At 40.5% G+C, this 10,110-nt stretch overlaps 2 protein-coding genes across 3 annotated transcripts in view; one reads left to right on the forward strand and one right to left on the reverse strand.

Annotated features, from left to right (window-relative positions):
- Positions 1 to 10,110, forward strand: part of TBC1D8 (TBC1 domain family member 8) — a 144,629-nt gene that overhangs the window by 127,058 nt on the left and 7,461 nt on the right. For both annotated transcript variants that reach the window (XM_032176695.2, XM_032176696.2), the window contains exons 16-17: positions 3,491 to 3,731; positions 4,256 to 4,321. In XM_032176695.2, coding sequence (XP_032032586.1) covers positions 3,491 to 3,731; positions 4,256 to 4,321 — 307 coding nt within the window. The remainder of the gene's footprint in view (positions 1 to 3,490; positions 3,732 to 4,255; positions 4,322 to 10,110) is intronic.
- RPL31 (ribosomal protein L31) overlaps positions 5,922 to 10,110 on the reverse strand; it is a 179,685-nt gene continuing 175,496 nt past the window's right edge. Inside the window, exon 5 of the mRNA XM_032176698.2 lies at positions 5,922 to 7,010. Coding sequence (XP_032032589.1) covers positions 7,000 to 7,010 — 11 coding nt within the window. The 3' untranslated portion in view covers positions 5,922 to 6,999. The remainder of the gene's footprint in view (positions 7,011 to 10,110) is intronic.

The raw sequence follows: 10,110 nt of genomic DNA on the forward strand, positions 1-10,110 counted from the left end.
AAAGATTAAAGAAGGCCTTCAAAGCCAACCATGCTTGTTTCCTGTTTTTATACTTCCCGTGAAGGACCAACAGTGTTGGTTGGTACTTGAGGAAATTTATTTTTATTGTTAGTTTAAAGCCATTCTTTAAATCACATAAATTCAGGTCTCTGATATCTCCTTTTCTCTCAAATAGAGAACAGCTTCATTACTTTATCTCTGCAAGTAGGATGTGAACAGCATAAATACAGACTTGGTGCGTAAGCTACTCCTGGAAGCATCAGGGCCTGAAATGGCGCCTTGTGTATTCCACAAATGCGTTCCTACTGCTAAGCAGTGAAATTCACCCAGTGTTGCTGGGTTATTGTGCTCTAGAGAGCATTTGATCTCTTCAGTGTTATTTTGCTTCCTTTCATGTTCTGCGTAAGACTTATTTTCAAAGTTGAATTGAAAGACACAAAGCTAAATAAAATTATACCTACTCTTACCATTGAAAAAAGAAAAACAAAGCTTCTAAGCAAGAAAGGAAAGTAGCTGGGCGCAGTGGCTCACGCCTGTAATCCCAGCACTTTGGGAGGCCGAATCACTTGAGGTCAGTAGTTTGAGACCAGCTTGGCCAACATCGTGAAAACCTGTCTCTACTAAAAATACAAAAATTAGCTGGGCGTGGTGATGCACTCCTGTAATCCCAGCTACGCGGGTGGCTGAGGCGGGAGAATTGCTTGAACTTGGGAGATGGAGGTTGCAATGAGCCAAGATCACAGCCACTGCATTCCAGCCCTGGTGACACAGTGAAACTCCATCTCAAAATAAATAAATAAAAATTAAAAAAAAAAAAAAAGGGCCTGTCGTGCCCCTATTACCCTCCCTGTACAGATAATTATGGTTAACAATGTGCATATCTTTCTGGAATTTTCCCTCTTGTATCTATCTATAAATACACACATGCCTACAATACATACACACACTCACTTTTCTTTCCCACATAGAAGTGAGATTATGGCATATATAATACCTGCAGTTTTTTTTTTGTTTGTTTCAGTTGACCATGTATCATGAATTTTGTTCTAGATGAGAATCTATAGATCTTTTCTCATACTTTCTTAGTGATTGCAGTTTCCTTGTAGGGCCAAACTCTGATATATTTAATTATTCATCTCTTGAGTGACATTTGTGTTGTTTCTGGTTGTTGCTGCTTGACACTGAGCACCTGTGCATTTCCTGGACCCCAGTGCTGCTGATTCTATAGAATTGGGTTCCTTGAGGTGGAACTGTTGGGTCATGGGTGACGTATATATCCAACTTTAGTCAATACTGCTAAAGCTTTTTTAATTTTTTCAAATTACAGTTCTGGCCAGGCATGGTGGCTCATGTCTGTAATCCCAGCACTGTGGGAGGCCAGTGTGGGTGGATCACTTGAGGTTCGGAGTTTGAGACCAGCCTGGCCAACATGGCGAAATCCCGTCTCTACTAAAAATATAAAAATTAGCCGGGCGTGGTGGCATGCACCTGTAATCCCAGCTACTTGGGAGGCTAGGGTAGGGTAATTGCTTGAACCTGGGAGGCAGAGGTTGCAGTGAGTCAAGATCGCGCCACTGCACTCCAGCCTGGGCAACAAGAGTGAGACTCTGTCTCAAAAAAAAAAAAAAAAAAAAAAAAAATTGCAGTCCCACTGATGGTGTCTAAGAGGACTCATTTCCCCACACCCCACACCCACCCAGCATTTAATATCATGGATCTTTCAAAATTTTGCTAGTCCAGTGGAAAATTACATTTCATTTTAATTTAAACTTGTTTTCTCATTAATGAGGTTGAGTGCCAGTTCATGTTTATTGGCTAGTTCTCTACTCTTTTGAATCACCTGTTCATATTCTTTGCCTATTTTTATAGTGGTTTGTTTTCCTGTGGGATTCTATGTAAACTAATATTTGTCCTTGGCGTATGCATTACAACCACTTTCTTCTGCATTTTATGGGATGTTGATGTGACAGTCTACACGAATATACATAGAAATTCATGGTGTGCCTTGGGTTTTAAGGAACAGAAATTTATGAGACCTTTATTTCACACTTAAAAGTTCTTGTGATTATTTTCATGATTCTGTAATGACTATTTAAATGACATGGCTGCGGTGAATATGACGGTAAAATTATAGATGGCATTTTTGTCTCTATTTGAGGATATGAGCTTGCATCTGCCCTTGTTTTTGTCCCATCCTGTGGACAGAGGACATTGAAATGGTCAAGAACCCTGCAGTTATTGGGAACTACTTCAGACTTTTGTGAATTGGGACGTCCAAAGAGATGATGTAGTCATTTAGTATGGGTGGAAATGATGCATTCTGAAGAGGCTCACCTGGTCCTCAGCGATAGGGCCGGTTTTGTTAGTTTTCAGTCTATTCCCAAGACTTCAACTCACCTTAAAAAAAAAACTTAAAAAAAATTGTTAATGTATTCATGTGGTTCAGAATTCAGAAAGTATTAAAAATATGCAATAAAAAGTCTCACTTCCATCTCTGGGGCCCTCCCCACAGGTAGCCAGGGTTATTAGTTCCTTCTGTATCCTACAGATATGGCTAGTCCTTTTTGATTTTTAAATAATATGATTTGGGGCCAGTCACGGTGGCTCATGCCTATAATCCCAGCACTTTGGGAGGCCAAGGCGAGTTGAGACCAGCCTGGCTAACACGGTGAAACCCCGTCTCTACTAAAAATACAAAATATTAGCTGGGTGTGGTGGCAGGCACCTGTAATCCCAGCTACTTGGGAGGCTGAGGCACGAGAATCGTTTGAACCTTGGAGGCGGAGGTTGCAGTGAGCTGAGATCACGCCACTGCACTCCAGCCTGGGTGACCGAGCGAGACTCCATCTCAAAAAAAGGAAAACAAACAAACAAAAAAACGCTCTGTTGCCCAGGCTGGAGTGCAGTGGCACGGTCTCGGCTCACTGCAATCTCGGCCTCCCGGGTTCAAGCGATTGTCCTGTCTCAGCCTCCCGAGTAGCTGGGATTACAGGTGCACACCGCTACACCCAGCTAATTTTTTGTATTTTTTAGTAGAAACGGGGTTTCACCGTGTTGCCCAGGCTGGTCACGAAATCCTGAGCGCAGGCGATCCACCCGCCTCGGTCTCCCAAAGTGCTAGGATTACAGGCGTGAGCCACCGTGCCCGGTCAAAAAAGTACGATTTTAAGTGAAAATATCAGAATAAAAATTGTGTGTCTTCTATAATGAAAACTATGTTAGCTGAACTGTACATTTAAAAATAAATTGGTACATTTTACGTTATGTATATTTTACCACAATGAGAGACAAAAAAACCTTGATAAAAAAAGAAACCAACGTCAAAATTACATGTTCGTGTGGGTAAGGATGTCAGGGTAACAAGGGAACACTTTTACATATCCAGTTACAGTGGTGAGGTTGTGAGTAATTTATTATTTTATTTGTTTGTGTTAACAACGTGGCTTGTTCAATAAGTGGTAAGAGCTCCCTTTCCCCCTCTTGTTTGAAGAGAGAACACATGATGAGCTGTTACTGGGAGCAGCCCAGGCCCATGGCCTCACGCCACGACCCCAGCCGGCCCTATGCCGAGCAGTACCGCATAGATGCCCGGCAGTTTGCACACCTGTTTCAGCTAGTCTCGCCCTGGACCTGTAGGGCCCACACGGAGATCCTCGCCGAAAGGATGTTCAGGCTCTTGGATGACAACATGGACCAGCTCATCGAGTTCAAAGCATTTGTGAGCTGCCTCGGTATGCCTCTGTGGGATTTCGCAGTGAGGTGCTTTGGGGTGTGGGTCTGTGAACAGAAGACAAAGTGGATCTTTGGAGCAGGCAGATGCACATGGTTTAACACTTTTGTGACTGGCCTGACATGAACTTATGATTTTGAAATATCACTCTGCAGGCCCCTCTCAGGATCTACTTTCTGAAGGGGGATGGGAGAGGGGCCCACGCTGTCAACTTAAGAGGCTGTTCACCTTGCTTTCCTTGGCACCCACGATGTGGTGGTGGCTTGTTGGGAGCCATGTTCCTAACTTTTGTCCGTAAAATTAAAATGTTTTGGAAGGTATGAGGACGGACAACATTCACAAAGTTCCTTGGAGCTCACATAGTCAACAGCCCTGCTTTTAACACTTTCATTGCTACCATGGTGTGTGTCTGGGGCAGGAGAGTTGGGGGTTGCTGGTATTGTGTTCTTTCCACAGTGAGTTTGTGTCCTGACAATGGACTTTCAGCATTGGCATCAACTCACTCTCTCTTTAAAATTTTTGCAGATATTATGTATAATGGAGAAATGAATGAGAAGATTAAACTATTATACAGGCTTCATATCCCTCCAGGTAAGAAAGTCTAAGTAGCAAAATCAGACTGTGCTCTGCTTAAACACAGTATCAGCTTTGTGCTTGACTCTGAAGCTCTTCTCTTTTTAAAGTTCACTTATGCTCGAGGCAGCAGGTGTTTCTGGCTTGGGGTTTCAGGTCACAGGTTTGAAGTTCTGTGCTGCACAGCTCTGGCAGGACCTCCCAAACTGGAGTGTGCACCAGAATCGCCTGGAGGGCCTGTTAAACCAAGTTCCTGGGCCCCCGCCCTGGTTTTCAACACCCTGGGTCAGAGGACACCTTCAGAACCGCTGGCCTGTGGAATGTGTGTGAGAGCCAGACCCTCATTACCTTACTAGTTATTTTAGGCTACTGAATCTGAAGAACCATTTCATGTTTCTAGTGCATCAGACCATGTTTTCTACAAATTTCAGCACTAGTAACCAGGAAAAGGAAGCCATTTGGGTACGCCATTTGGGTATCTATGAGGTCAGACTTGAGGTTGACAGGAACAAGACCAAGGAAACCTAAAAGGTGTTCGTTGGATCTTAAAAAGTAATAGAGATGAATCAGAAATCCCAGAGGGCTCTGCCCCCCAGTGCTGTGGTTGTGGTTTTGGTGTTGGATGGTGCCTGGGGAGGCTGGTGGGCGCCGAGGGGGCTTCTAGGGCCATGATATTCTGGTGGCTTTTACAACTATTAATGCACATACACATTCCCCTTTATCCACTGGGCATATGTCCCAAGAACCTCCCCCGCCCCCAACTCCCCATGGATGCCTGAAACTGTGGATAGTACCAAACCCTGTATACACTAGATTTTTTCAATCTGATCACCAAGGTGGCTAATGAGTGACTAACAGGCAGGTAGTGTAGACCTTGTGAGATACTGGACAAAGGGAGGATTCACGTCTGGCCTGGGATGGAGTGGAACAGCGCAAGATTTCAAAATGTTACTCAGAGCAGCGTGCAGTTTAACACTTCGGATGAGGGGGACTACTGTACAAACATTGAAGATGCACCTGGACATTACTTGTGGGCTTTCTGGGTCTACTTCTGGATACAGCCATTACTGAACTGGCATCTGATACCTTAGGCACGCCGTCCCCAGTGAGCATTCTGTGCTGGCCACACAGTCCCTCCTTGACCTTCCCATTGACAGTGTGCACTATTATGACTTGAGTGCAAATTGTTTATTATTTATTTATTTTTGGTTTCCCTTTCTCTGTCAACTGATCATAAATGCAAATTGTTTAGCATCATTGAAGTTTTCTGCCCTTTATGCCAATATAAATTGAGTTTTATCTTTATTTTTCACAAATGTTTTTCTGTTAACATAGAGGGCATGCATAATTGTTTATCTTCATCATGTCATCATCATCATCATCATCATCTTTCCATAGTTGTCATTATATCTGGCATTCTTAAATAGAACATGATTGTTTTTATTTTACTCTATTATTTTATCTTGGTTTTAAAACAAACATTATTTTGGAATAATTTTAGATTTATAGAAAAGTTGCATAGATTAGTACAGATAGAATTTCACCGTGATATATTTTTAAATTTATAATTGGCTTTTGAATTATCATCTAAGATTGATTTTTGATTCCTCATCTAACATTCTTTTTTTTTTTTTTTTGAGACGGAGTCTTGCTCTGTCACCCAGGCTGGAATGCAGTGGCGCAATCTCAGCTCACTGCAAGCTCTGTCTCCTGGGTTCACGCCATTCTCCTGCCTCAGCCTCCCGAGTAGCTGGGACTACAGGCGCCCGTCACCACGCCCGGCTAATTTTTTGTATTTTTTTAGTAGAGACAGAGTTTCACCGTGTTAGCCAGGATGGTCTCAATCTCCTGACCTCCTGATCCACCTGCCTCAGCCTCCCAAAGTGCTGGGATTACAGGCGTGAGCCACTGCACCCGGCCTCTTCATCTAACTTTCTAATGAATTACTACTTGTTTCCAAATAAGTTTATTTCTAAAAGACATTTTAATTACATTGATTTATTAAAAGCATTTGTAATCCTTCATGGTTTCAGAAAATCAATTGTTCATACCTTTTTGAACATATCTGATTGTGATATTCATACTGTGTGACTATGAATTTAAATCAAGTTCAGTGGAAATTAAGATATGATGTATTATTTTTTAGTGTATGTTTCGTATCTGAATTTTTGATGCAGTTAAAAAAGCCTTAAGAAAACGACAAAAAAGCTAAAGAGTGCGGACAACCTAAAATCTCTATTTTAAAACATCATTTTCCTGAGGCCATGCAGACTCACATCTAAGTTTTTTTCATTTAAATGGACTTAATTCTAACAAATACTTTCATAATGAAAAACTTTTTAAAGGTGGGACAGACATACTAGTTATGAAATGAAAGTTTACAATCACAGATCAGGAAGTATAATGAGATTACATCAAATGTGAATTTGTGTGCCTAAAGAATTCTCTTCACCTAAGTCTTATTATTTGCCTGTCGAAGAGGCAAGGATAGAAAACATCAGTACCTTGCTGAAACACCCGCCCGTGTAGAACAGGCCTGGCCCTCTGCCAGGGTAACGTAGGAGACAGACGTCTTCTGTGAGCTTGGTTGTAAAGGCATCTGCTGCAGCTCAGGAAGCAATGAAGAGCTGAGGCCCAAGGCTGCATCCATTTCCAGGAGGGCTCACTTTATGGGCTCTTGGCGATTTTAACACTATTTAGCACAGAACTAGGAAAGAAATATTACAGATGATTTGGTACCATGTCAGGTGACACACAGATGGAAGAGTATTCCAGAAGATTATAAAATCAAGAGTTTTCACTGCAGATTGATAAACCTGCAGATATTGGTCATTTTGCTTAGTTAATTATACTAATTGGACTTTCAGAGGAGAACTTCCTGGGAGAACGTTATTTTCCTTGGAAGGAAACATCATAACAAACTGCTGAGAAAGTTATGTTGAAAACGGACACACACAAATGAGACAATTTGGAGGTTTTTCTGTAAGTTTGTATACTGAGCAGGCCTATGAGGACCCCTCACATCATGAGTTCCTTCTGTGAACTCTGAGATTCAGGGAATATGCTATTTTATTCACAGATAGGCTCTCTGAAAGATTTGCCTGTCAGCCTGAATCCGCATTAAAGGATGTCCTTAAAATGTTGACTAATAAAATTGGAGCTGCTCCAGTCTTTGAGTTCAGCTTTCTGTGAAGGAATAGAAGTTTCCTTCTGAGGTCTTATACATAACCAAGTACATCTGCTGTCTAAAGGATGAGTTCTGTCAAGAAGTTGAGTTAAAAGGAGAAATCTTTTGAATAATTCCAATTTGCAGTTGGTTAAGGGTAATTATTGGCTTTTAAAAAAAAAAAGCACTTAAAACGTTGAAAACCTGAATGAACTTAATTGATAACTGAAAGAGCACATGACATTATATTAACACATACTGACAAAATATGAATTCAAAGCAAAAATTCAACTTCGAAAAAAAGGAGGTCACAAATGTTTCATTAGTGATGTTTAGTCAGTGTTATAATTTGAATTCTAAAACGTAATTATAGATTATAGTACAGCAATATCTGTGTATGAATGAGGGAAAGCTTTGTTATTCTGAAATACTTTATATGAAAAAGTGTTGATTGGATTCAAAATCTAGTCCCATTAGCCAAAAAATTGTCAACATTACATTTGTCAGTGAAAAAGGCGTTGATACGTAGAATGAGCACTTGCTTGAAGTAGAATTGCGAGCATTGGAACCGTGCAAATCCTCTATAATGACTTTTCACCACGTAGAGAAAAAGTGCCATTTGCTTTCCCCTTCTTGTTCAGTTTTTCACTGATGGTGACAATCTGTTTTGAAGAGATCATTGTTGTGAAGACCTAATTGGGAATTGCATGTAGCTGCTTCACTGTTAGTATGAAAACTAATATTAAAAAGTCCTGAGCGTGCCAAGATTTTGGCAACATCTTATCCTTTTTGTCACTTGACCCTATCTGGCCTGTGATAAAGTGATGTAGCATGGATATCTGTTAGAATGGATCTGCTTTCTAAACCTGTGTAGTACATTGGAAGTACACAAGATCTTAGCACAGCATGGTCTGCTTTGCCAAGGGTATCTGCAGATTAGATGGTAGGTACTGATAAATATATACCGTTGTGTGCCACATAGGGACGTTCTGGGCAAGGATAGACAACATGTATGACGGTGGTCCCATAGGATTACGAGACTGAAAAATTCCTGTCTTAGCCATTGTAAACACCGTAGCAAAACACGTTACTCAAGTTTTTGTGATGATGCTGGTATAAACAACTCTATTGCCATTGTATAAAAGTCTGGCATATAAAATTACATATAACACCTAATATTGGGTAATGATAATGAATGTTATTGGTTTATGTAATTACTATACTATTTATCATTATTTTAGCATGCATTTCTTCTACTTATTAAAAAAAAAAAGTAAACTGTAAAACAGCCTCAGGCAGGTCCTTCAGGAGCTATTCCAGAAGGCACTGTTATCACAGGAGAGGACAGCTCTGTGTATGTTATTGCCCATGAAGACCTTCAGTTGGGACAAGACGTGGACATGGAAGACACTGATATTGACGATCCTGACCCTGTGTAGACAGACCTAGGCTAATGTGCGTGTTTGTCTTGGTTTTTAACAAAAAAGTTAAAAAGATTTTTTTGATAGAAAAAAGTTTATAGAATAAGAATATAAAGAAAATATTTTTCACAGCTGTACAATGTGTTCGTGTTTTAAGGCAAGTGTTATTACAAAAGAGTCAAAAAGTTTATAAAGTAAAAAGTTATAGTAAGCTAAGGTTAATTTATCATTGAAGATCAAGAAGAATATTTTAAAAATGAACTCAGTACAGTCTAAGTGTTTATAAAGTCCATCACAGTGTGCAGTAACATCCTAGGCCTTCATATTCACTCACTACTCACTGATTTGCCCAGAACAGCTTCCAGCCCTGCAATCTCCATTCACAGTTAAGTTGGTCTATACAGGTATGCCATTTTTTTTCTTTTATACCATATTTTTATAGCACCTTTTCTATATTTAGATATGTTTAGATACACAGCTACCATTGTGTTCCAGCTGCCTACAGTATTCAGGACAGTAACATGCTGCACAGGTTTGTAGCCTAGGAACAATAGACTTTATAGGCGAGGTGTGTAGTAGGCTACACCGTCTAGGTTTGTGTAAGTCCACTGTATGATATTTGCACAATGACAAAATCATCTAATGATGCATTTCTGAGAACGTATTCCTCTCATTAAGTGACACGTGACTCTATAAAATAATAGATTTCACAGAATATTTGCTGTGGAGAAAAACCTTACAAGCATTATGGAATGGGAGGTGTTTAAAATTAACATCAGTAGGACCAAAGAGAGAGAGCATGTGACTACTGGTTGCCTAAGAGAGAAGTTTGGCACTCAAGTTATACCCACTATCTTGATTCTTCACTTTTTGGTCTGGCTTTTCTTATGGCTATACTAAGAAACAATACTGAAGATAACTCTGTAAGCTCTTGCTTTTAAGAATGTGCCAATATGTCAGGGTATCTGCTGGAACCCAAGAAACTGAAGGATGCTTACACTGCTCTAAGGACCAAAATAATAATGTGAATGGCCCAAACGGCATAGGGGAAGAAGGCTCACCAGGTGAAATGGAGCAGATCGGCTAAATGATGAATCCAGCCAGGATTAAGAGCCTCCCTCAGAGAAAAAACAGTCATTCTACAGATTTAGCTAGAGGAGATAATGACTTCGAAAATGGATGATGTGTTGACGAAATTTACAAAGGTCAGCGTCTCACAG

Source organism: Hylobates moloch, unplaced genomic scaffold (assembly GCF_009828535.3).
Source record: "Hylobates moloch isolate HMO894 unplaced genomic scaffold, HMol_V3 SCAFFOLD_15, whole genome shotgun sequence".
NCBI lineage: Eukaryota > Metazoa > Chordata > Mammalia > Primates > Hylobatidae > Hylobates > Hylobates moloch.